Below are 27,386 nucleotides of genomic sequence, written 5' to 3'. Positions count from 1 at the left end.
CAAATCCTTCCCATGGAGGAGGGCCAGGACACTGAAGCTTGTTCGGCAAATGAGAAGAACGTCTGCAAGCTAGCTACCTACTAGCTCAACTAAAGGGAGAGGAGACAAAAAAGTTGTGAGTAACGTCAGCTTAACGATTATTTATGTAACGGCGGACACGGTGGTTGCTACCCGATGCAAGTTAACGAAGGCTTAGGTCAAGTTACGTGATTTACTTTGTTGTTTGGGCTTAACGTTAGCTTTCCAACTGTGGTACCCAAACTGGCTGCCGTAGCATGCTAAAGAAGGAGTTTGGCTCCTCTGCTAGTGTGAGTTAATCGCCTAGCTACCTTGCAAGTTAAACCGCACGGCTTCCGTGTGACATCAGTTTTATCGTTGCCACACAGTTAATACGGCTCTCATCTTAGCATGTTGAATGTTAACTTACAGCTGACAACTGGCCTCTTCCTCAACATTAGCAGTTTGCTCGGCACAGCATCAACACCAGGCTAGTTGCTAAATAAAAGCTACCGTGAACGTTACCCTGAGTATATGCTATTTGCTAGTCTTAACATGTCTAATGTCAGTTCTCCTTTTTTTGTGAACATAGTTTTTGTCTTGTTAGTAAAACGACACGCGTCTGACAACATAATTATTAACAAAATTGTCAAATGTGCTTACCCGCAATGTCAAAATAACCGTGCACACACAAGCAGCTTAGTGTTTTTTAGTGCACTATATTTATCTGGAACATATAACAGCGGAAAAATGCAGCGTTTTTCTTTTTTTAATGCAAGAACTTTTCTGTTCATAAGAGGTCACACTGTTTAATAAATGGTGCGTTGGAAGGGACTAAGCCACAACATGTCCAAGCATGGTGGTGGCTTCTTATATGCATTGGCACAACAGTGAGAGAGCTGTCAGCGTTGCATCTAACATTCCTCGGAGGACTTCATTCTCCCCGTTCAGACTGTATCAGTCATACAATGAAGCATTTGTTCGTTTCCTGTAGGGACCCGAGCAGTAACACTGGGACACAGACAGAGAGGAATCTGGTCAATCTGCTGGAGGTGGAGATGGCCAAACTATTTCAGAAGAAGACTCAGTGACAGAAAGAAAAGTCAGTTTGTCTTCACTCATGGGTTCCACATGAGGGTGCTCAGCTACACCAACTTTTGTTTTGCAGACAAAGATTGGTTACACCAGTTCAGCGAATACACCTGTGTATTCATGCTGCGCTGTTAAAATAAGGTGACACTCATTTCATGTACTCTCTGTTTTATTTTGCTGCAGTCAGTGTAATTTCAGTCGACCACTGCAGTGCCGCTGATGTGAAGCTGATATGCAGTGACACACTTAGTTTCAACATTTTATACAGCAGACTTTGAAATGCTGCGCTAGGCCTGACCTAATAGACCATCAGTCTGTGCAACTGACTGAGCCCCCCCACCCCCTCCCTCTCATCCCTTCCAGGATAAGCTTCTGATGGCAGTACAGATGTGTAGTTTATTCTCTTGTATATATGCACACAAACTAGAGGGAATCCCCCTATACTGAAGAGAGCCATCTATCTGTGATTATCTGGGGCAAAATTCCAGCGAGTTAGTGCGTGTTGGTTAAATCTGGTAAGACATTAATGGTACTGAAAAGTATGGGGATGAAAAACCAAACTCTGTAAAAAAACAAAAAAAAACAAAGAAAAAAACACCCCCACAGTGGCCCCTCACTAAGCTGCCCCTTTGCTAGGATTAACTGTTAACTCAGCAGTTCAGTTGTGACTACAAATAAATATTATGCAATACAAAAATAACAGCCCATTTACTTCAATATTTCATGAAACAGAGCTATCAATTAAAACGACAGCTGCTTTGAGGTCTGTTTTGAGCACGGGTAATGAATTACCACACAGTTAAATGTTTGGATGAACTATTATCAGCTGTTATTTGAAACCTTTCTTTCTTGTTCTTAACTTATATTTTAGTTTGACTGACTGCCGCATTGTCATCTGCATAAAGTAAACACGAGGTGACGCTTTGTTTGCACGGGCCTGGAGCTGGCAGCGACACAAATATCTCGGTCAGTGAATTTTCCTCAGCACCTGCTTCTATGGCCTTTAACCTCTCAACAGTTGAGCCGGTTGCATATGATGAGCGCTTGTAGGAAATCCTCCTCACGGACCTTATCAAAAACTGTGCAATGTTTTTTTCATGTCGTACCATATCTGCATTTATGTATTTTACTAGATAAGAGCAGATGACCTCTTATCTAGACCTCAACTGACCAGTTGTGTTGGTGTGTTTGGACGCGGCTAAATTATTAACTGGACAACTGAACGTGGAATATGTGAAGGAATCGCTCATGAACGTGGCTTAAAAACCTTCAGCTGTTCAATTGAATAAGTGTTCCCAACCATTTCCTGTCTATGCTTACACCTGTCTTCATGGTCATATTGTCCCACACCGAGCATTAAACCTAATACAAATTGCACCTCTGGAGCACTTTACATGGAACATCATGCTCCTCTGCGCTCTTTAATTTGGCTCGTGGGAAATACACATACTAAAATGAAGACTTCCTGTGAAACAGTGAAGATAAGAATATTCAGGAGTTGGTAAATGACCGAGAGAAACACTGCTCAAAAAGGATGATGTCCTTCCAAAATGGTTCATAAAACAAAAGTTTAAATGAGGTTTGTACTGGATAGGAGCCTACATAAATCAGTGGTTAACAAAATAATGAGCAATTACGCAGATTTGTGTGTTTTAGAGGTAATAAATGATGACTGCATATTATCTTTTTCTAATTAGCAGTTTGTTGCCATCTGTCTGACCGTCACAGATCTAACCTCTCGTCTGAAAGTCTCCTCCTCATGGCAGTGCGTCGTAGAGTAAAAGCACAACATCGCTCACTTGTGTTCCTGGATTTTTTTTTTTTTTTTTTTCATTTATTGCATTGAGAGACTTGGCATGATGTAGCACACAATAAGAATGAGTCTAGCTCGAAATAACCTATAATTGAGCCCTGCTGAGGAAGATTATCCTTGGCTTTGGGAGAGAGGGTTTGGAGCATAATTGATGTTTGGGTCTGCCTCTGCCAAAGAAACCACCCTGTCTTTGCCCTCAAGACAGCCCGAGCTGGGTCGCAAGTGTTGGTTTTTTTTCCCCTCCATGTTTAGATCCACTGACCGGATCTTTTAATACAGTCTTACATTTTTCTGGGCTATATACGTCACCCAAAGCAAGATAAAGATAAGAGGAATATCTGTTTTAAAATGTGGGAAAAAAGGGGGTTTGGGTTTGTGTACTTCCCTTCCCGGTCGGAAGAAGCGAGTAATGTTTCCGCTCAAGAGGTAGTGATTACGACAGGGCCAGGCCTGTCATTTAGTGCTGGTGGGAGCCAGATATAGGCCTTTTTCCCCCCTCCTTTTGTCCAATTTACTGTAGCAGCACACTGCCTTTTACTGGCTACGCGCCGTACCAAAAGTTTTCACAGCGCACAGCAGCAAATACACATCAGACATTCTTCAATTTGCTGCCTAAATGTTTACGATATATATATATAAGGGCTGAACTCAAAGGGAACTGTAGAGAACAGGTCGCGGGCTACTGGAAGTTGATATGCAGCAGGGAGGAGAAGGGAACATAACAAAATGAGACAGGGACAATCTAGTCTTTGTCAGGGGTTATCTTCTGTTTCCTGAATGGACGATCAGCCTCCTATTTGCAGCATCCCCACCGCCAGTATTGCAGTGTAATATTAGATGAAGTCAAGTTAACCATTGATCAGATCATTTCTCCTCCTCTGACCTTTAGCCCCCCTCCTCCCCCCTCCCCCTCCCCCTCCCCACCTGTGTGTTGCACTTCCATCAAAATGAACAATGTTTAAACGGCATAAACAGATTTGGAAATGTGCTGATATGGTAGAATAACGAGGATTCAGATATTTCTCAGCGTTAGCAGAGAAAATGCACGTGTTAGAGCGTTTTTTTAAATATAGAAACAGGAGCTTTGTGTGTGTGTGTGTGTTGACTGTTTGCTACAACATTCAGGACGTGCACAAAGTTATTTTTTTTTTTTTTTGTGGTCAGACTTTTTTTTTTTCTTCATATTTTGGAGTCGCTGAGTCGGAACAGGAAGTCAGATGTGTTATTCACAGGTCTGTCAGCGTGAGAATCGACTGATCAAGAGTGAGAATTCTTGTTGTTTCTTTCTTTTCCTCCGTGTTTGTGGTAGCAGGGATGCGCTACGTGGCTGTTAGATGACTTTATGGCTGTCAGGGTTTTTTTTTTTGTTTCACTTTGATATGTCCGCTGACCCGTTCTCATCATCTTTCCACGGTACTAGGGTGGAAGTTCTCACACCTCAACTTCTCTGTCTGGCTGTTGCGTGACTCAATGGCTTGCTCTTCCTTCCTTTGTGTGACTACAGTTTGATAATGGTTAGCAGTTCAGCCCTACTTTAGTTTCTCTATTGATGTCAGTCTGCTGTCTCTGGATTACGTCTATGCACCCTTTTTTTTTCCTTTTCTTTTTTTTTACTTACCAAAAAAACCTAATGAATATGTTTCATTCTGAGATTACCTGACTATAAAAGGAGCCCTTTTCAGCCACTACGGTGATAAACTGGCATGAAAGTACATTTTTGGAGGCCGGAATCGCTTATGTAACTGCCTCTTGCATGTAGTGGGTAATCTTCAGATTATTACTCCGCACAGGAGGAGGTTTTAATCCCGTCCCAGTACAGAGCAAGGCGAAGCCAGCAGTAGGTTGACGTATCACTCCACTGTGACCTGACAGCACCCGGCCTTTACTCCGTCCTTCATGGCCTTCTGTGTCTTAGCAAAGTTTTACTGAACAAACATGAAAGTATAATATCTGTAGAATGTGTCAGTGACTGAAATAAGACTGCCGTTCAGGCATGTTAAAGATATACAAGTATTGAATGATATATTATCACGGCTGCTGATTAATCTTAATGGTTTCTGAGAGGTCAAAGGTTGGATTGGGTCTAAAATAGGACATTTTGTGCTCAGCAGTGATAAATTACAGAATTGGTTTGTGTGTTTCTAAAGATGTGGTTTTCACTTGCTTTCTGTTTCAGATTCTTGTGCAGTGAAGGCGCGGACCCCACCCCTCTTTTTCTCTCCACCGTCAGCTCCCCTGCTCTATGGCCTTAAGGTACGTCACACGGGTTAGTTGGGTAGTGCGGTAGTGCGGTTTTAGCTTTCACAGGAACTGCACAGCTAAATCGTGGGGGGAATGAGCAGGGTGTTGGATTAATCTCTTTGTTTTGCTGAATTCTGAAAGTAGCAAAGTAGAGGTTTTTTTTAGTTTTTTTAGCTGCTGGTTTTTTCCCACATTCTTCTTAGAAAACTTAAAGGGCGACTTGAGTGATTTTCAAGTTGATTCATATGGTTTTAATGTGGGGAGAATTTTATATGAATGACCTGAAAGGTAAAATACACCTTCAATAGCCTTCAAGGAAGGTTAAAATGTGGGTCACCCAAAACACTCCATCTACCATGTTATACTAGCGATATGGAAAAGCAGACACTGACATGTCCTACTACTAAATACTTTAAACTATCTGCATATTTGGAAGGAAACTAGTTACATGATACGATGCTGAATATCGTGCTGTGAAATCATACACGACAGAGTGTGGAGGAGAAAGCGACCACCAGAGTTACAGTTCAGTGGCAGCTAAAAGAGATGTGTCGCAGCCGGGGTAGCTTTGCAGCATCGACCGGTGCCCGGTGAGGATCATCAGGGAGAATGGAGACTGTTGTTTATAATGCCAGTCTGCTGGGAAACCCATCTGCTGCCCATAAACACACCATCAGTATTAGATTGGATGGGGCTGTGTGTAATGGATTCTAGTTGTTGTTAGAGGTGTGAACATTTCTCATGTCTAAGATGCGTTGCGATGTGGATGATTCTCCCAGACAGTCTACAATGTGCACACACTAGAGTTATCTTGTAATTCATCTATAAAAAATAGCAGCACTTACAAGCATTTTTTGATTTAACAGCTACATTTTTCACAGTTTTCTCAGAAATAAGTGCACATTTCTACTATATAGGTGACATAGTTTTAGAAATCATCATATTCACAGCTGTGAAGTTGTACTCTGTTAATAAAAGTTGTCCATGCTGCAGTCAAAAGTTGAAGAATGCCTCATTCTACTTTGTCTGCAGTTTTAAAGCGTCTGTATGTTATATTTTTAGAATATCAATATGCTGGTTTGGTTTATACCCTTAACACAGCAAATCAGCTGTTAAATAGGTCAACATTATGACTCTGTAACCAGTAATCAGGGTGATAAAATAAACATGTGATGCACAAGCATGCTGTATTTAACTTCCCTCACAAAACGGATGACACAACTTTTGTCAGAAGGAAGTGAAGTGTGTCACATTGAAAAGCAGGTGTTCATAAAATAAGAACGAAACAAAAAACAAGAAGATATATGATGCCTTATGCCGATAAATATCATTAAAGTCAACATTAAATGACAAATTGAAGGGAGTATTATATTTCGGGTCTAAATTTTAAATATGTATATATAAATTTTCCAGTAAATGACCAAAGCAGACTGGGAAACATAGCACAACATAGTCTGGTTGAATGGTGGAACCAAAACTTTAGTAATCCATTAACGTACTGCATTGGTTGGTTCAATATATATTTGCAATCAATCAGTTTATTTAAAAGTTAATAAGAAAATAACCTATTGATTATTCTGCTGTGAAAATAACCTTTTATCTGCAGTTGTAGAGCTGATCAACATCCTTCTAACAATAAGTGTAAAAAGACTGTGGTCGTGCTGCATGAGCAAGACACTGTAAATGTTGTGAAGTTGAGTTGTACTGGTCTGTTCATCTAAATCGTTTTTTTAAACGTTGTTTATTGTGGTCTCTGGGAGTGGAGTGTCATCTCAGGATGGTAATTAGTCAGGACAAAAAAAAAGAGGCTGATTTCGATGCGGGTCCGGTCAGGTCACATTCTCGCATTCTTCAGCAGTGACGACCAACTTCTCTGTGGGTTGCCTCACAACTGTCATTTAGGACTGAAGAACCAGCTCAATCTCTTTGTCTGAGCGTCTGAATGTTAAACATTGAGATTCTTGTTGCGGTTTGCAAATGAAAAATGGCCTGCTAACTTCAGTTTGTAGACAACCAGATTTGAAAAGCAGTAGTGAGCAGGTCTATCCTAAGCAAGAACAGAAAGGAAAAGTGTTGTCTTCATACAGCAGAGCTCTGAATGAACCGTAACTGAACATTGACTGCGGTTATCAGAGCGTGAGACTTTGTTCCTTGACAGTCTTTTTGATATGACCTTGTTGATTTCAACTTCTAAATCTGGCAGGACTTCATAATAATAAAACAATTATAAAGTATTTAAACTACATATATGTAAGCAATAAAGCATATCCTGGAAATTCAGTCTCATTCACAGGATACATCACTGTGTTGAGAACTACACTAGCATATATATCATTTCCACTGAACAATTGCATTTGGGAATAAATATATATTGATTGAATTAACTAAATAATGAGCATTTATCAATAATGTGTCTTCAGTGAGCAAACCTTAGTAAGGGAATTTATTCTTTAAAGTTTTAAGAATCACTGATTAAAGTGAGTGAAATTAAGTGGGCGGTAACATTAAAGACATTATTTAAATGAAGTTGCCCGAGGGCAGTCGCACGCACACCTGTGCAGAAATGTAATTTTATGGCTGCAAAGTTTCAGGTTGCATTAACTCTGCAGGCAGCCTTGATAGTGTAGTGTCTATATGCACCAATAGGGGGCAGTGCAATGTTGTTTTAAAGTTCAGCCTACCTGACAAACTGTTTACTGACAGTGGGAGAGTAGCAGGTCAAATAAGTGCACACTCACAGTGATCAACATGACTGTAGTGGGGTTACTTCTGACAGTTTAATGTCCAGACCCTCCTCCCCCTTCCCTCCCCAGCTGACTGAACAACGGACTCTGACTTCTGGGCCCCAGCCCACCAGTTTTCCTGTTTTCTCCTGCTTAAAAGCAGAACAAGGCTGAGGCGGGTGGGACCCAGAATGGCATAGGAACGCTGCACATTGTTCCCAGAGCTTCCTCTTTCACATTCCTGGGCTGATTGGGATCTGGGCCTCCTGTACAGGGGTATTGTTCTAACTCAGCAGCACCACCAGACCTGGCCCCAGCAAACCGCAGCTGCCTCCACTGACCATTGTGGCGCACAGGCCGAGTGATGGCTATCTTTGCCTCATCAGTCATCCCTCTCTCTCTCTTTCTCTCTCTCTCTGGCTCTCATTCTCTCTCTGACTTTCTGACTCATTTAGCGATTCTTACCAGGATCTGCTGCCTCAGCCTCTCTGCATCTTTCTTTAGGCCTCAGAGCCTCATATTATCCCAACAAATACCCTTACAACTTAAAGCACATTTTCTCTCTTTTTCTGGTGCCTGATAGACTAGATCTATTTATCTTTTAGCATTGTAATAATGGAAAAATGAGCCCTGGGTTGTCCTTGACGTCTCTAGAACAGACCAGTAACTTGATCTTGGTATACATAATGATAATGGATCACACATCCATTTACAGAAGTGTTGTGAATTTACTTGATATTTAAAATGCTAAATCCATATCATGTATGCAACTGAGATGTTCACCAAAACTCTACAAAGAAAAGCACATCAAAAGCCTTTTATAAGTGGGTCTTAACTATTTAAATGTTACTTTATCTGTGGATTGTACAGGTTGAAAATGGATTTAACAATAAATAAATGCAGCATGAATTAATATATGAGGATAAAAGTGGGTATACATTCTATTAATCCGAGCTTTGACAGCTTTGGATGAATGGCGTGTTATTTGAGTCCAAACTTTCTGTAAAATTATTGGTGAGCCTGAGTCGGGCTTTAGCCAGCTCTGTCAAATCTTGCTGAGTGTTTTGTTTTTCCTCAGCAATTTGGGGCTCGTCAGTAGGTTTCAACTATTTGTTTGTGCCACTCGGCGTGCTTTCTGCCAGCCGACCTCTAGAGGGCACAGTTTTTCACACTGCTGCTGCTGCACTGCATTTATCATTGCATTCTTCCACTTTGTGCTTACTCTGCAGACTAGATTAGTCGCTGCATAAATGTAATAAAAAAGGGGCATAGTTGAAATGAACAGATGACTGTAGTAATTTCACTTAGGGAAAGAAACAGAAACCGTGACAATGATGACACCCCCCCCCCCCGCCCACCCCCTTCTTTTCCTCTTAGTCTCTTCACATGGTTTGTATACTAAAGTGGTTACATCATCTCGCTGACATTTTCACACACTGCAGTAGTGGGTGTATGCACAAAAAGTTTCTGACCACACATACCGGTCTTTCATACAAGCGACATCGCCTCAAAATCTTGAAAGTGATTTCTCCCCAAAGAAATCACTTTCTTATAAGATCATGACAACCTTTTAGTCATGATGACGTGCAACCCAAAAAACTGAGACTAGTTCTTTAAGCTCCTATTAAATTGTACTTTGAATAGTTGTTATCCACTTCAAATGGCTTAACATATAATATCTGGTACTGCAGTGGTTTTAGATGTTGATTTTTTTCATTGTTTCATGAGTTGTATCTTTTGTGAAGTGCGTAACGTATCCCTCCTGTAGACACTGCATGGGTAATTTAGTGTTGTTTATGGCTAAAGCTTACGGGACCCTGACACCAGGAATATAATTTGTTTATTTTGCTATTTTTGTGATAAAACTCTGCTTCATTTTTTAAAATAAAACTTAAACCAGTATTATTCCATTTTTTTTTTTTATCCTTGAGTGGTCGACAGACTCCAAAACAAACCAAAAGAGACACAGTTATGAACCTGCTGGCTTCTCATGTTGTAATGAATAGCCAAATAATGGCCACTGAGCAACACTGGTATCCATAGAAGTTGTTTCTTTTTCAATTTTATTCGAGCAGCGTCTTGTTTGCTTTGTCTTTGTTTTGCACAGGACAGACAGCTTTTCGTGCTGGCAAGGACTGATTTATGTGGGAAGGTTTCATTTTCAACCCTGAAACTCAACCATAAGCTTCATGTGTGGCCACAGAAACAAAAATAAAAATATCTGAGGTTAAAAGCTGCAAAGTTCAATGTAAAATGAATATCGACATGTCGCTTCATGGAGTTTTAATCAACTTTAAACAAAAGTATTGTGCTGTTTTGTCCAGCTGTGTTGTTGTGGTGCAGAGGTTATGATGAATCAGCAGAAAATGCTTATCTTAGAAGTGTTTTTTAACAGTTTGCTGCACACTGGTGCCTCAGTCATCTGTACTGAGGACTGGCTGTGTTTGTGCTTGGATGGGTTATTAATTTTTTTTTTTTTTTGCACTCAGTCCATGAGAACAGCAAATTGATGATTTTTCTAGTGAGCTTTTTACGGGAGTCAGCACAGCGTAGTCCCTCTCACTCCTCATCTGTGGATATTTGGAAGAGTTTGAGTTTGCTGCAGGTACAAACTGTGCAGCCAAGCAGAGCACAGCAGTCTGTCATCGGCCCCGTTTCACCGACCCCATCACTTTGCTCCGTCTGCTTCTCTTCATAATACCTCAGCAGAAGCAAAAGCAAAGGGGAGAAGCGCTGTCATTCGAGCGAGTTAGCAAGAAAGCAAACACGCGCTTGTGTTTGTGTTTGTGTGTGAACGCTAACAAGTGACAGCAGCTGCGATAAGGACTATCAGTGAAAGCAGGCGGGCGAGTGCAACCCACTCCATAAAGCTTTCCTACTTCTCACAGCGTCTGTCAATCTTCTTCCTCCTGCTCTCCGGTTCTCTCACTGGTGAGCAAGGCAGGCCAGCAAGGGTGTGGCCGACGTCGTCTCTGTTGTGATTGGCCGCCGGCCCAAGCTCATGTTATCTCCTGTGGAACATGTTCTAGTCGCACCCCAGATAGTGCCTGGCACTCAAACCTAGCCCTGCCCACTCACAATTACATCACGAGCCATGAAAAGTGCCATGTCTGTTTGCTCTCTGGCTTCATTGTGAGCAGACAGGTAATGTTGCAGCACAGGAAGTTTCTCACTCTGTCATGTTAAAACTAGCTGCAGTACACCGCTTCTCCACTGTAATCTAGTCAAAACAACTTTCAAGAAGGAGACAGTGAGTTTCTCCTCTGGGCTGTAAGGGCAGATCTCAGGGCTCATACATATAGGCCCTGACGGTGAGTGGAGCTGCTACATGTAAGCAGCACCGCCTTGTTTGCCTGCTCGTCTGTGAATGGGGCAACTGAGGCAGACAGGTAGCGTGTGTGGGAGAATGGCAGGGCACAAGTTTCTGGACCGTGCACCAGCGTGAAAGACAGAAAAAAGTCTCGAACATGGAGTTTCTGAAGAGCCTGGTTCCAGCCGTGATCTCAGGGGAGGCGCCCATTGAACATGGGGGAGCCTTGCCCAGGGAGTCGGGCCCGCGGCTCCTTCGCATGAAGCGGCTGGGCCTGCTAGCCATGGGACAGACAATCGAGGAGGATCCGGCAGGCCTGGTAACGGAGGTCGATCCGGTGATCGGGTCCTCCAGGCTGGCCACCAGTAACAAAACCCGCCTCAAAGGTACGACTGATTCCGCTGCATATCGACGCAGTAGTGATCTGTACTGATTTTGTTTGCTCCTGCTGATTAACTAGGCCACTTCATTGGCGCTTCCCATTGTTTGCATTATTAGTTCAGTATATGTTTGAGCTTTAACATGTTAGCAACATTTGGCTTTACCGCTACCTCATCCCCTCCCTCTATGCACACACATTAACATACACACACAGTGAGTGTATACATACATTTATCCTGTATACACACTGAGTTTCATGATTTTTATTGTTTTATTCTACGATACACAATATCATAGCTCAAGCAATATGATTTTTGAGGCTGATACTGATATCAATATTTTGGGGTTTAAGTTCATAATACAGATATTGGCAATTCTGTACCACAATTGCTTGTTACTAAACTGCTGTCGTCTACACGGAGACTGACATATCTACAATAAGCTAGTGTTGCCCAAAACATTGGCCTAGCTCCATCCAGTATCAGCAAGTGGCAGTAGGGCTCACCAGAGGCCTCAGCAAACTACCAAAACTCTGAGTCGGCTTAGCTTTGTGCTTTGTTCATATGTTTAAACACACAGATAGACACCATGCAGAACAACTGAGACTGACTACATTGCTGCCTGATGATGACAACACAGTTCAACACAGTTGTATTAATGATTAAAGCCTAATTTAATAGGAACTATTCAATATCAGTAAAAACATATAGAGTTAAATTATCTATAGAAAATCCTCATTATTTTAACATTAAGATTTGAGCATTTTAGTCATTTTAGTCACTTTTGCTAGGAGTAAGTGTTTTAATTGTATCAGTCATATCAACACCAATTCATTAAACCTAAGAAGTGGTGAGGCTTGCACTGATACATCATGTTTATCATGTATCAGTCTATTTGGCACCAACACCTCCCAGCAGTGTTTTAAAAGTTGCAACCAGACCAAATGAGCCGTCAGTCACATGTGTGAAGGTATCGGTACAGTTAAGCGGCCTGATCGCGTGAACTTTCGGTTTGGTTATATTAGAATTTGTTGTGAATCTTAAACGTGTTCAGACAACGATCAGTTTCAGGACATTGTTTTAGTTTCACAGCCAGCAGATTTACTGTATGATTCAGTCTCACCGCTCTCATTAATCCTGTCGCTAGCATTGCTTAACTGACTATACGTAACCTGTGTGGAGAACGACCAAGTTGGCAAAGATCTAGCAAGTTAAAGACTGTGGGGTTTTTTTACATGTTTATGAAGACCAATGCATAGTTAAAATGACAGTGGATTTTGGATTTACATTTGTCACGTAGCAAAAAACAAGAAATAGTAACGTTGCTCTGTGTCTGCTGAATGTGTAAATAAGCATTTGTTTGCTAACACAAGTGTTTGCAGCTTGTTTTGGAGTTTGTCTGAACCCAAATGTCAAAACCATCATTGCAGCTTTAACTCAGGACCAAGGACGTCATATACTGACGTGTTGAAGTTCTGTCCTATTTTACACCCCCCCCCCCCCCCCCCTACTTTTCATCATGTGATTCTTGTGTATTGTGATGCAAGTGTTGTTAAATAATCCTTTAATTCTTAACAGTGTCATAACACGGGCAGTGTTTTTGTGCTGAATGTTTTTTGTTTATTAGCCACACGAAGATGACATTGTAAGATAGGAAGACATGTGTCAAGTTAGAGTAGGGGGCCTCTGTGCAAATGCAGGACACACTCAGTGTTGCTCTGTAGTTGCACAGTGAGTCTGCATTATTCTCCCTAAATATGAATGAGAAGCTGTGATGCAGTTCATGCTTCTGTAATGCAGAACTTTTCTGCTGTATGAATTATTTTATCAAGATTAATGCTGGCTTAATTTGCAGTATGCAGCTACATCAAGAACAAGTAATCCAAAATATAATTAAAAATTATGGGGGAAAAAACAAGATTGAGTTTGTTGCAAAAGTATAGACTTGGTACTTAAAGCATGAGCTGTGCTGACAATAATAATCCTATGAAATAGCTCTGCTATTGTATCTATGGATACAGTAGTTAAAGGTTTAGTAGATGTGCATGTGTGTGTGCGTGTGAGTGTGTGTCCGCGTGTGTGTGCAGGCCAGCCAGTTTGCATAAGCAGTGGCGTGATGACTTGTCATCAGTCTTTTAGTATGGCTTCTTTTGCAGTGTTACCTGTCAGAGCACGCTTGTTCCCTGTTTGCTCATGGCTAAAGCATGACAGAGCTCTCCCTGCTCAGCTCACCTTTCTCCTGAGAAAAGGGCTAGACTGGCTAAACTAACCCACAATAACAATGATTGGATGACTGTTTCTTGAACACACATTGATTTGAAGCCTTGATTAGTTATATAAATACTTTGCCTATGACATCAGGATGACTCCTCTACATCCTGGATTTGGGCAAATTGTTTTCAAACCTTTCCTTTCTTTCTTTCCAACTAGGAAACATCAGGCGTTTTAGAAAAGTCTCCTTTTTACAACATGCTGGTGGTGGCAAGGGCCACGATGGTGAGTTATGTAATAAAAAGAAGTGACGTGATGACCACAGCAGTTAAGGGAAGGAGGGATATATAGAAATTGTCATATGGGTTTTTGTTGATACCTCAGGATCATTTTCCCTGCATTTTAATCAGTGCTGAGTACCACTCCCTGTTGCAGAACTGGCATAGCCTCAGTTGGCTTTTAAGGTGGTGCTGCTCCTTTTCTTTTTGTCATTTGTCTTTCTTCGCACGCGCTGACATCACCCGGTAGTTAGATGTACAGCTGAGTTTTTGTGAAGGGTTTGATTAGGACAGTATTTGGTTAATGGGCGCAGCAGGTTTCCTGTTTGTGATTTGGGAGTGTTTGGAGCATGAGACAGAACATGAGTGCGCACTTGGTGGAATCGTGCTTTTGTAATGAAAGAAGAACATGTGATTTCTCTCTCTCGGAACAGTCCGCAGGGTGTGTATTCAGACGGCCCCGGACAAACTTATTCATCAAGTTTCTTAAATAGGTGTGAGCCAACTCCAGTGAAAGAAACCTCCGTAATGGTGCAGCACAGCACAGACTGTGCACTTAGTGGGAGAAATGGTGTCATAGCTGGGGAGACGAATGCTGTGAGTCACTGTTGGTGCTCCGTCTTTTACTAGCTGTCCTCATAAAGGTTCCTCTTTAGTGAGCAACTTAAAGGCAGCTCATTTGAACATGTGCTCTGAAAAACACGCTGACCCATTAGGTACCTGTGTTAAGATGAGTTTTAATTCAAATTTTCCTTGTGTGTGCCGCTCTGTTGTTCCACAGAGACAATACACTCGTGACCTAAGAATGACTCTTTGCTGAAAGGAGTCGCCTCTCTTGATTTGCCAGGCAAATCTGAGAAATGCGGCTTGTTCATTCTCAGCTCGAGCAGAGGAGAAAAGCCACTGTGGTTTGTAATAGGAGCTATTTACAATGACATGCCTGAAAATATCTAGCTGTGTACATTCAGGTTATGGTTTCAAGCCTTTTTTACCTCACAGAATGTGTAGAGTTTATGTCTGTATGAAATAGCCCGTTCCTGACTCGAGGGGGAATGTTTGAAAGCGAGGGGCAGGTCGTAGAGCCGTGCCGCATACCCAGACTGCTCTGATGGATCTAAATGGCGTGTCCTCTGCAGCCCAGGCACCACCGGGGAGGTCAGGGATTGAATTACAGCTCCTATCGATTATTGTTCCCACCACTGCCCTTCAGAGAGGCCGGGACAGGAAATACATCCTCCACCCTGTGGGCTCCTGGGAAGAACAGCTCCCCTATAACGTCTGCAGTCAAGATGGCTCGCCGTCAATCACCGCTCCCACTTTGTGAATGGAGCTACTCGCCTCAGCTGTGCGTTTTGAGTTAAGATGATTTGATCAGCGAGCTCTTTGTTTCCAGGAAGTCTGTTTATAATGTTGTTAATTTGAAGTCCTGAACGTCAGCTGTGTTGGACAGAAGCTCGTAACTCTAATGTTCCCGGAGAGATGATGTTGTGGGTTATTCCTCTGCATTCTTTAACCAATAAAGCTGGTTTACAGACAACAATGCCTGCCGAGGTCTCTGCATGTTTGTGTGTTAACTGCTCTGCTGATAATGGTGATTATACGAACTCTGATTCTGTTTTTGAACATAATGTGTACAGATTAAGCTTCCTTCCTTCTGCTTGCCCAGGAGCTTGAGCTTAAAGGCTTTCAGTACACCTAAACAAGCATACTAGTACCACAGCCAGAAGGCAGTGCACTAGGGAAGGAAACATGTTACCTCTCTTTTTTGTTTAATCTGCACACACACACACAAAAAAAAACCAGAGGGTAAAAAAAAACAAGTTGTGGTTTTTATGTGAGGGTACATGCTGGACTGTTTCTCAGCCAGGCTCAGCGACTTCCTTCTGTCTCTGCCGGTTGCCTGGCAACCTCACAGTGACGACAAGACTTCACGTCGGGCAGACACGAGAGTGGTGGTATTGACCTTCTCATCTGACTCCCGTCAAGAAAGTGTAAATAGGCGCACCCATGGCAGCCCGCTGGTTAAGAGGCATGCCACCTAACCGCAACGTCTGTGGTTCGATTCCAGCAGCAGACCTTTGCTGCATGACTGACGTTAAATTAAGTCTGTTCAACTTAAAAAGCTGTGACTTTTTTTTTGTTATTCACAGAGAAAATGTAATGTTTAAATGTCTCTTAATGATCATCAAACTGCATTTAATTGTATCCAAAAGGCACCGAAGCAGGACAACAAATAAATTGAGGCAGTATGTAATTATAGAAAATGTGCAAAGGCGCTGTAAAGAATCTGTGCTTGTTTATTCCACAGTGGCAGCCTGCATCAGGGTCGCACCAGCCAGGCCTCGACAAAGCATCTGCTTGTGTTGTGTTTGTTTGCAATGAGCTCTGCCTCGTTTTGCATAACTTGTGTAGCGGAGGGCATGTGACAGAGAGAGAGACCGAGGGTGAGAGACAGACAGAGAGAGAAAGAGAGAGAGAAATGAAGACTAAATCGACACAAGACAAAGAGCATTTGTCTTTCTTAGCCTTCCCAGCTCTTGTTCCCTCCAAATATTTTGTTAACAAACTTTAATCCTGAGCTCAACTACTAATGACTTGACGGTCATGCAGATCTGTTTTTAAGTCTCGGCAAGGGCAGAAAAAAAGACGACCATCAACAATAATTAAATTATCAGATGAATCAGGTGTGTGTGTGTGTGTGTGTGTGTGTGTGTGTGTGTGTGTGTGTGTGTGTGTGTGTCTCTCTCTCTCCCTCTCTCTCTCACATATACACACACAAACACAGTCAGCTGTTTTCTCACTAATGCAGTGTGTAGTGAGTTTGTGTATCTTTCTGTGTGTTACTATGCCTGGTAGCTTTTGGACGGAGCAATGATGTAATGCCTATGACTCCATTGGGTGTGAGCGGTTAGGTTTTGCAAATAGATGAACTGCGATAGCTATCATTGCGTGATCTGACATTAGAAACTGGTTTGAAGTACTAATAACACAGTGTCATGTGTCTCATAGTTTGGACTGATGAAATATTGTCATTCTTTCAGAGTGAAGCTGGAGCACAGTTGACTTTGTATATGAATAAGAAGAGATGTAGTACATTTAAGTACATTTAATTTAGGAATCATTTTATTATCTAGGGTCAGGGATAGGAGTCGGACTACTGGTTGTTTGTGCCCACCCCCCCCCCCCCCCCCCCCACATTGAGTTCATCCTCCCTTTTTCCTTTCTTTCCTCTATCCTCCCATTCTTTCCTTTCCCTCCTACTGCAGTCAGGGATGACGCATCAGTATTGCCGTGGAGCTTACAGGAAGTGTCGTCTCGATAGGCCAGTGGAGAGGCAGCACAGTAGCAGCTCTGACATGCGTATGCATTACTGAACCAAAGCCAGGGAACACTCGCAGCATTTTGATGACATCACCCGCCCCCACACCGTGCTCACGCCCCCCCCCCCCCTTCTGTTTGCTGTTGAAACGAGCTCTCTCTCTCTCGCTCTCTGTCTCTCTCTCTCTCTCACTCAGAGAGAAAAGAGCAGGCATCAGTAAAAGAACAAGAGCAAGCTCGGAAGAGGAGGGGCCGCCCGCGAGCGAATGGAGAGGCAGAGAGCTTCGGGGGGAGGCGGAGGGTGGCTGACAGTGCTAGCGGGCTAGGACTGGGCACACACACATACATACTCACACATACACGCGCATACACACACACACACAGGAAGAGAGGAGGAGAGGGAATATTGCCGTGCATTGTTAAGACTTTTTAGCGTGTACTGTTCAGCTGCTTGTTTTCTTCCTACCAGGAGCAAAAGTTCTCACCCGGTTTTGTCCTTCGCCTTTCTGGATTTTTCCGCGCTGAAATGGGGATGAGGGACTCTGTGGATTGGCAAGCGGGCAGCAGGCGCCGGGGTGGAATACTTCTCTAGCCAGGCAATGCTCTCTCTCCTCTTCTCCCCCGAGCAGTTTCACTCTTCACTGAACTAGGTGGCAGAGGAAACAAACCGGTATAGCACTTCTCGGGTCCCTCTCTTCTCAGCAGCTGCTCACACTCGGGAGTCAGGATGCTGCCTTTTTAACTAGCACCTGTGGAGGGGTATCGCTCGGTTCAAGTCAAGGGGAGAGGAGCTGCAAGAGCGAGAGGCGCACAGATTTGTTTTGAGGGTGTTTATATTTTGGAGACGAGTGGAAATGCTTGGGTTTCGTGACATGAAAGTGACAGGAGCTGTGTAAAGAAATAAAAAATAAAATAAAATATTGTGCCTTCCGGTGAAGCCTAACTTTGAGAGCCGCCATGCTGAGCCTGCAGGATTCAGTCTTCTTTGAGATCAGCATCAAATCTCTGCTCAAGTCTTGGAGTAGCAGCTGTGAGTACCTCGCCAAAGCTCGCACACATGTTTACATACCACCAGACTTATCTGCCACACACACAGTCGGCAGGGGCTGCACAAGCCACCCTGAACACGCTCGCATGCAATCCATGCTTTGAGCTCTCTTATCTCCCTACCTGTATAGGAAAAGTAGTTATTAATGCAGATGTCAGGATGACTGATCATGTTTAGTCCAGGTTTAGTCAGGCTTGTTTGATGTGTATGCAGGTGGCAGCGGTTAACCTCTTCCTTCAGCAGAGTCTATCATCCTTCTGCTTGTCCCATAGATAATCTCTCTATTGACCAGTATCTGCTGATACACAGCACAGATTAGTGGACTCTCAGGCTCTTGATGGTACTTCCTGTTCTCATTCCCCTTCAACTTTTTTCTCATTTAACCATCCAAATCTCTCTCTCGTCTCTTGTTTCCCTCAGCAGCACTCAATGCAATCTTCATCCCTCCTTTTTTTTTCTTTTTTTCCTCCTCCCCTCCTACTTTTATAACCCTCTTCTCTCTTCCCTCTGGGGCAGCTAATGTTTCCCTACTATTGATCCGTCTCCTGCTTCCCTCCTATTATTAGCTTCCCATACAGCCCATTACATCAGGAATCCAGAAAGGCACCAGCTCTTTATTCCCACTCAAGTGTCGTGATGGAAAACAGCAGTTTGAATATTCCGGCTGCTGCTGATTCATCACTCCAGTTTTACCGGCATCAATGTTATAAAATGATTGGTTTATATTTCCTGAAACACACATGCAACCCTGCGTCTTGTGCAAACTCAGACACACGCATTTTGTCCACGACTCATTTAGGATACAGTTTTGAAGAATAACTTATATTTGCTATGAGTTTCAAATGCAGCAGGGGCCGTGTTTGTGTTTACATTCGGATCGAGGCCTTTGTGGTGCCTCACGGTTTGAAGTGTTTGATAAATGTCGCTTTCCACGCAGCTGTTTTGACTGCACGGAGAACAGCACATAGCCTACAATACATAGATTTGCTGTGATTGCAGAACCACAGCCACGCAGTGAGCCATTCCTGTCCGAAAGAGGAATGTTTGGTGCGCCCTTTTTATGAGGGACCACCCACCGGTCATTCCTCACCTGAGTTGAAGCTGTTTGGGTTCAAATTAAAAGGGAATTTATATTTTTTTGGCCGGGCTAGTTCCCTTTTTTGTGACCACAAGATGAAGTAGGTGTTGGCAAAACTTTTCTGGCAAATTAAACAAGTAAAGATATTTTATTACATTTATTTAAAAAGCCATAATGATTGAAAAATCCAGTACTGACATAAATCATTTGCTATAAGTAGTGTCGTCACAGTCATCATCATTTCATCCTATTCAAGGCCTAAGTGAGAGGAGGGTTGTCAGTTCAGACCAGACTGACTGATCGTATCTTTTGTATTATAGATGCTAATGAGAGCTTCACATTAGCTTTCCCTTCTGTTTGACTCTCATACTCTCCCTCTCTCTCTCTCTCTCCCTCCCTCACACACATGCTGATAGTGGCGGGGAACATATTCTACAAGTTTGTTCTAGATATGGAAGTTTTGAAGTTTGGTCTAGATATACTTTACAATGTTTGGAATTTGATTTGGGAGCAATCTGCGGACCTGTGCTGATCAGAGATTTAATTTGGTCCTAAACTATTTAATTATTTATACACACGTTTCTGTTCTCTGTCTGTTCTAAGAGAAGTGGATTAATGTGATCAGAGTCCAGCTCTTTTCCTGTATGGAAAGATTTTTATCATCCATATTGATGAATCAAAAATGGGTCCCTGATGTAATTGTAGGTAGGTGTGGTTGGCAATAGGATGATATAGACCAAAAGATGCTAGATTTGTCATCCCATACATGGTGATACATGGTGATTCATGGTTTATGGATGTAATTATCTCATATTACCCTTGGTTTCACACAGCAGGCCAACTTGCGTCAAATAGAAAGAAATCCTCAACCAACACTTGGAGAAATGACTAAGTAATGGAGTGGAGGCCCTACATCACGGATGTAAGAAGAGTGTCATCAGCATAATAAGAAATGTTGTTTTTCATGATGTGAACTGTTGTAGCATGTAGTGGTGTGGATTGATCTCTGGGATCCAATCTTTTAAGAAAGACTTGATAAGGTTTAGCATTGTGCCAGTCACTCCATCAGTTTTCTAAAGTCTAGCAGCGGACAGTTTGACAGCGTACATTAACATACTATAGATAACTCAATGATGACCTGAGATGTCAGGATCATCATTTTGTGCCTTCCCTGACAGGTCCAGTGTCACTTAACTGCTATCATCATATACTGTATGTGAAGCATTGCAGGACATAGCAGTGATGTAAGTAGCATTTCTGTGAATTCTAATTTTATTTGTTCCATTGGGGGGTTTTTGTGGAAAATATTTAGTTAACTTTGTGTTTAACACATTTGAATAGAATGGGGAAGGATGAGTATAGCACACTGGCTAGGAAATGGTTAGTGATGTCAGACGTAACCACAGCTGTCTGTATGAGATTTGTCATCAGACGGTTAAAACCACACATAGGCTCAATAGATTGATGATCTTGGATGTACATTTCAAGGGTTGTCAGTAGGATAAAGCAGGGTATTAACAAGGATGTTTCTGGTTGATTATGGATATGACAGAGCATTTGTGTGTACCATGAATTTACCAGCAGTTGAATTGTGTCAAAGAAAAATGAGGCAAATTCACTGCAAGACTTGATAAAGAGAAGATTGAGGGCTTTTGGCACTTGAAGAATATTTAGCACATTAACTGTGGCACATAATATGTGAACAGTGTAATATTTGGTTAAAACTTTAAAAAGAAAACACTTATTTCTTTTTTTTTTTTAGCTCAGTAGTTATAAACTGCCACCACAGAAACCTCAAAAATGTGTCTGGTTTTAAACTTTTCTCTCACTGTCTCTATATTTCCTTACACAATCCAAAAATATGCAGCTTTGGCAAATAAGAAACAGGAATAGCTCATAGGTGTGAAAAATGAGCGTGAATGTATTCGTCTGTATTTAGCTCAGTGATAGACTGCTGCCCTGAGTCCACTCTGCTCCTCACACAGTGTGCTCTGGAAGAGTTTCAACCCTCATGACCCTAAACAGGATATGGGATTTACAAAATAGTGAACAATACTGTAACAGTGATGTATTTACAATATTTAGTAATGAAACATAGCAACCATTGTTTTGAACTTCTCAAATATTGCCCCCCTCCCTAAAAACAAGGAGGACATGCATGCATTCCAGGACACTTTTTATTATGTCCCTCATGGCAAGAATAACTATGAAAATTATGTAATATATAAACATATTTGCACTCTGTATCCTTAAATCATCTAATAGCTACCACTCAGAAAGGCCTATGCACATCATTACTGTTAATTAACCTTCCCAACGCCCAGTTTTAGATCTCGGATTACTTTTATCTTTCCAAACAATGTTTTAAGACGGCATGAGCACAGAGTATTTAAGGTTTCCTGTTTGCTTAGCAGTAAAATGTTCACCTGTTAAGTAAATCACTTTCTTTTAAATTGCCCTGCTTTGTAATGACTGTCCCCCCTCTCTCCCCCCCTCTCCCTCCTCTTCCCTGTCCCGTATCCTCTGCTGTTTGCCAGTTCTTGGTTGGGCCTCTCAAACAAAGAGAGCCTGATTTCAGAGACCCTTTCCACACTGTCCCACTACAACTTCCATCCACATACTCTCTCTTTGTTATCATTTTGAGGAATGTTAATAGTTGTTTTCTTTATCCTGACATATATACAGGATATATAAGACATGTCAAGTTACAACACAGAGTTTTTACTGTTAAATCAATGTTGGATTCACTCAGTAAACATGTTGGATTCTCTATCTTTTCCCATTTTGTGCTGATATCTCGTCAGCTTTGGGTAACATATTAGTTTTTATTGGGTATCTTTTTAATGTGGGAGTGCTAATGGTGAAGAGTAAACCAGTAGTAACTCGTCAGAGTCTGTGCATGTTGAGACACAATAGCACAGTTGGCACTGCCACACCACATAAACATTGGCGGTGACTCTTTTGTCTCTCTTTAAAAAAAAAAGAAAAAGAAAGTGGACGTACTCACGGGTCCTGCATTCCAACGGTATGTGTATTTGTGCTGTTGTTTCTCGTTGTCCTAACAGGGGAAGTGAGCAGGCGTTTTATTGAAACTGTGACAAGGTGAAGTCGCTGCTCTAATAGTTGTATAATCCTGCGGGGTGCTGTGTTTCTCAAGTTCAGCCACGGAGCTCTGGCAGAGTGCAGCGTGTTGGCCTCTCACAACAAAACATGATAAGCATTTTTTTTTTTTTTTTATGCAGCAGTCAAGCAGCAGCTTATCCCACTTTCTATCAGAACTGTGGTTCAAGTGCTGTCCACCTTTTTAGTCCAAGATGTTCTGAATCATTTAGATACCACTGCAGCTGAGGTAGACCACAGATAAACTGTATTTTAGCAGATGACTTGAGGTATATAAGAAGGAGGAAAAACTCTTGAGCTACTGGTAAATCAGAAACCAGTAAACCAAGGCATATTTCAGTCATGAGAAACCCATTTTTTTTCCATTTTGAATATTTCGAGTACAGCACTGACGACATCCAACATTTGAGCCGACAGCGAAATAACACTGCATTTATGAGGTAACGCATAATCTTCCCAGTCAAAAGGATTGTACTGGAAATACTTGAAAGGCAAACCTTTCTCTCTCTCTCTCTCTCTCTCACTCTCTCTCTCTCTCTCTCTCTCACTCTCTCTTTTTTTTTTTTTTTACACGTTATTTGCAAAGCATGCTTGAACTTTAGTATTTAGATTGGACTTGAAAAGGAACATGGCCTCAGGGTGACGAGTGAGTCACTGGAGTCTCAGTCGGTACACTTCCCAGCTTAATAAAAGTGAGATGTTTGTAAGCAACCTTGCACTATTGCTAAGTATTAGTTAGCTAAGATTTGTGCAATAGGGTCAGCTTTGCAAGGGAATTGTAGTTTGGCATGCCACAAATGACTGGCATGTCCTAGGGAGAGGGAGGGAGGGAGGGAGGGAGGGAGGGAGGGAGAAATGGAGGAAGGGAGGGAGGGAAGGTCGGTGCAGAGTCTTGGCCCAGAAAAGGATGCCTTGCATTTTTTTTTTTTTCTCATTTTGTTGTTAACTGGAAAAGTACAGTGTTGGGGTATTCATTTGTGTTAACCAGTCAACAATCCAGCTGGCCCCAGGGTCGGGTAGAAAAAGAAGGGTGGGGGGGGGGGGGTGGGGGGCTGAGGGGGGGGGGTTAAAGGACCCGGCACTGATTGGATATCGGGAGCTGGCTATGTGACATCATCGTGGGGGGGTGGGGGGGGTGTTGTTGGTGAAGCACAGTAAACAAAGAGGGAAATGCTTGAAAGGCTCTCTGTGCTGCTGGACAACATGAGCACAATACACAGCCAACACTTATCACGCTGCTCCTGCCGCTGCCCCACTTCAGTCTGCTCTGGAAAAAAATAGTATGATACGTTTATGATGATGAGATTTAATGAGAAGCAATCAATTTCAATTTGTTTAAGATTGTCTTTTTCTACATTTTTCACATGTATACTTTCAAATTGAGTTAGTTTTTAAGGGGGTACTGGGGTGGGGATATGTAAGTGGTTACACATTTTATAGGCCAAAATAGTCCCTGTAACTTAACCTGGTCAGATCAAATAATGGCACTTTGGGAATACTATATAAAGTTTGTGTTTTGGTGCATGAGTTTAAGTCTGCTGTATTCTTGGGTAAATCTGACAAGTAAACAAAGCATTTGTTTGTTAAAGCACTCCCGTGATGAACTGGTCTCTGCTCCCTAAACTCAGTTACAGCTGCAGGCAAAAAACATTTTAATCCACAGTCAACCTTTTAAGTGTAACTGTCACCTCTGCGTGTTGTTGCTGTGACGGCATAATTGTGTTTTAATAGACCTCGCTTTTATTCGTACTGTATTCACCTTTTGGTTCCATTTACCAATTCATCCAGTACCATGTAAAAGATAATACAGTTTAATGCTCATTAATTGAAATCTGCACTTCTCATTGAATTCCTGAAATGTCTACTAAAAAACATTGCTTGATAAGTCAAATCTCATCTCTTGATGTTTTGGTTGGGAGTATCAGGGTAGTCTGTTTATACCAGACAGTCAGTGATTCAGCATATACAGGCGTCTTGATTAGCAAGTAGATTAAGTGAAAAATATTTAGAATTTTTGTAAGATAAAAAATCTTTCATGGACTGGGTGTGAATGTTTTTTGCCCTCAGCTGAAAAAAAAACAAAAAACAAAAAACCTATGTTGTACTGCAGCTCAGCTCCTTAATGGTATTCAGACTCTTCAGTATGCACGAGTGTTTCTGTGACAACCAGGAAGAAACAGAACAAGGCTTTTCCTGGGAGGGAATGAGGTAAAGGGTCAATTTACTACTGATTGTCTACTTGGCTGGACTGGAACCATTGTGGAGCATACTGGAAGTTCTGTCCCGGCTGTAGCATAAATCTCAAGGGCACCATTATATGTTATGAAGCCTTTGAATAGATACAATATGAAGTTGGCCATCTGAGCATGAAACCAGACGAGCATTGTGTGATGTAATACAGTTTTTTGTGATGCATTCAATTGATAAATAGCGGAGATTGTACCTAAGTGCTTTTCCAGGTAATTTTGTTGTATGTGTGTGTGTGTGTGTGTGTTGTAGTCTGGTAAACCTCAGATGATTTAGCAGTTACATGGAAATGCGAGTGAATAAGGCATAATGAGCATCACTCTTCTTGGAGAATCACAGCAATGTCGACACTTGACTCGCATTAAAAGTTTCACACACTTTCATTCAGCCGAGAAAAGTAAACTCCTGCTTCTGTTTGGCCAGGAAACCATAAACACTGGTCTCATAAATGTTGCACATTTGATTTAGTAATTAGACTGCTCCTTTATCTTTGGCCGTGTAGTCTAACTAAATATGGAGACGCCTGAAGATGACACCCATACGGACTTGAGTTCAGCCACCTCTAGACCATCTCCACCGAACACCCAAAACGAAACCCTTTAAGATTTGCTTATACTATTTGAATAGAATGAGCAAATGATCTCTGCGGCAGGCAAATGTGCAGAGAACTCCGGGTTCTCCTCACTGACCCTACATGATTGAGTTTCAGGAAGCCAGTCTTAAATAGTGCGATTAGGCCTGTGTGGACATACAGATAATTTTTTTTTTTTTTTTACTTTTCTCTCTGCTGAACTTTTTTTTTTTTTTTCAAAGTTGCTGCTCACATTGATTAACTTAATATTCCTTCTGATGTTGGTGTTTGGAAAAGTTTGATTCAACTGGCTCTATATGATGCTTGTAGGAAAAGTCGTCAGAAAAGCAGAAATACTACTGCTGAGTTGTAGTAACACAGCACAATGCACCGCTGACATTTTACCTGCTAGGATTCATGTAATCCTCTCTAACCACAGTGACTAATTCACATTTGTACGAAGCTTTTTCTGTGGTAAAAAAAAAAAAAAAAAAAAAGGAGAGGAATCCAGAAAGGCTTTCCTTAAACACCATGACACTAAACAGCTGTTTGAGACCGTAGTTGACAGTTTATCTTTCCTTTTGCATAAGAGTTGAACCAAGGACATCCTGTTTAATATTGCATGCAACAAAAAACCAATGATCTGTTAATGGCCACTGTAATATCTCTTAATTTGTCATAAATAATATAGATGCACACTTTGTAAAAATATGTAGATGATATGCTGATGACTCTTGATGTTTTGCTTAGTACTTAGTCTTGCAAATCCGATCATATGAAATATAAATGCAGTTGGCAAATAACCATCTGTAACATCTAACACGGGGTAGTTGTTAGTGTGTTATTCACAGCTTAGAAATATTATGGAAATGTCAGCAATATCTGACAATGTCTCATCATCATCTATCATGTGATAAAATCAAATCTGAATCTACTGTTTTAAATGATTAAAGGGATGAGCATGTTACAAACTGGAAAGGTACAATGGACCTAACATCTCTACTGTAAATAGGGTGATCTAACTGCAATTCACTAAATGTCATATATTATAGTGTGTTCAGTGTTTCAGCAATGCCAGATGTTTTTGTACTCTTGATGAAAGGTGTTGTAAATCTTACTTAAAGGTATAATTTACCACTCTCATGTCTGTACAGTAAATATAAAGCTACCGTCAGCGTCCAGTTAGCTTAGCTTAGCACAAAGACTTGAAACTGCAAGCTTGGCTCTGTCCGAGGCCTTGAACGAAGGGAAACAGCTTGCCTTGTTTCTGGTCTTTATGCTAAGCTAAGCTAACCAGCTGCAGGCCGTAGCTTCATATTTACCTTACAGACCTAAAAGTGGTATCAATTTTCTCATCTGACTCTCAGTAAGAAAGCAAATCAGCCTCATCAGAACAACAACATTGTTGACATAGCTACTGTGCCGCTGTTTACTCATTCTAACTTTAGACATAAATAGGGCAACATATTTTATCATGCTCATTTTTGTTATATCAGTTCATATCGATAAATATATATATCACAATCTAGAAAACACAAACAGCACCTTGCTGCTGGTTTGCTGCTGGTTGTGACTGTTAACGTGTGCACTCAGCATCTGCTGTTAGGTGAAAGATGTTTCAGGTGATGAAACACATTTGTGCGGTTTCCCAGTTTCCAATATATGCTCCACTCTGGCAACTTAAAGTCCGACTGACATCAAAGTATTGACATCTTTGTACCGTCTTTACCTACAATATTTTCCTTTGTTTACGTTAGTTTTGGCCGCTGAACTATCACTTTCTTTTTTGACACTTGAAGTTTCCACTGAAGAAGCGCTCGTCTCTTTCATGTCTCTCTTGTATAATCAAAATAGCAGCATGTGGTTTGTTCAGCTACATCAACCATCTTTGCTGGGGACAGCCTTAACCATGAGAGTTTAACATTGTTTTGATAATTAATAATATCACTGTAATATGTT

General features: G+C 41.7%; 1 protein-coding gene across 13 annotated transcripts in view; it reads left to right on the top strand.

The window, feature by feature from the left end:
- Positions 1 to 27,386, top strand: part of fryl (furry homolog, like) — a 66,054-nt gene continuing 38,668 nt past the window's right edge. For 7 of the 13 annotated variants that reach the window (XM_053323169.1, XM_053323167.1, XM_053323168.1 and 4 more), the window contains exon 1: positions 11,110 to 11,562. In XM_053323169.1, coding sequence (XP_053179144.1) covers positions 11,334 to 11,562 — 229 coding nt within the window. In that variant the 5' untranslated portion in view covers positions 11,110 to 11,333. Of the gene's footprint in view, positions 116 to 991; positions 1,100 to 1,186; positions 1,231 to 5,078; positions 5,156 to 11,109; positions 11,563 to 17,666; positions 18,394 to 27,386 lie in introns of those variants that run through there. The other 6 variants (XM_053323176.1, XM_053323172.1, XM_053323171.1 and 3 more) reach the window with 4 other exon arrangements.

Source organism: Scomber japonicus, chromosome 7 (assembly GCF_027409825.1).
Source record: "Scomber japonicus isolate fScoJap1 chromosome 7, fScoJap1.pri, whole genome shotgun sequence".
In the NCBI taxonomy this organism is placed as follows: Eukaryota; Metazoa; Chordata; class Actinopteri; order Scombriformes; family Scombridae; genus Scomber; species Scomber japonicus.
The sequence above is the reverse complement of the archived record's forward strand: the minus strand, read 5'-3'. Positions and strand labels throughout refer to the sequence as shown.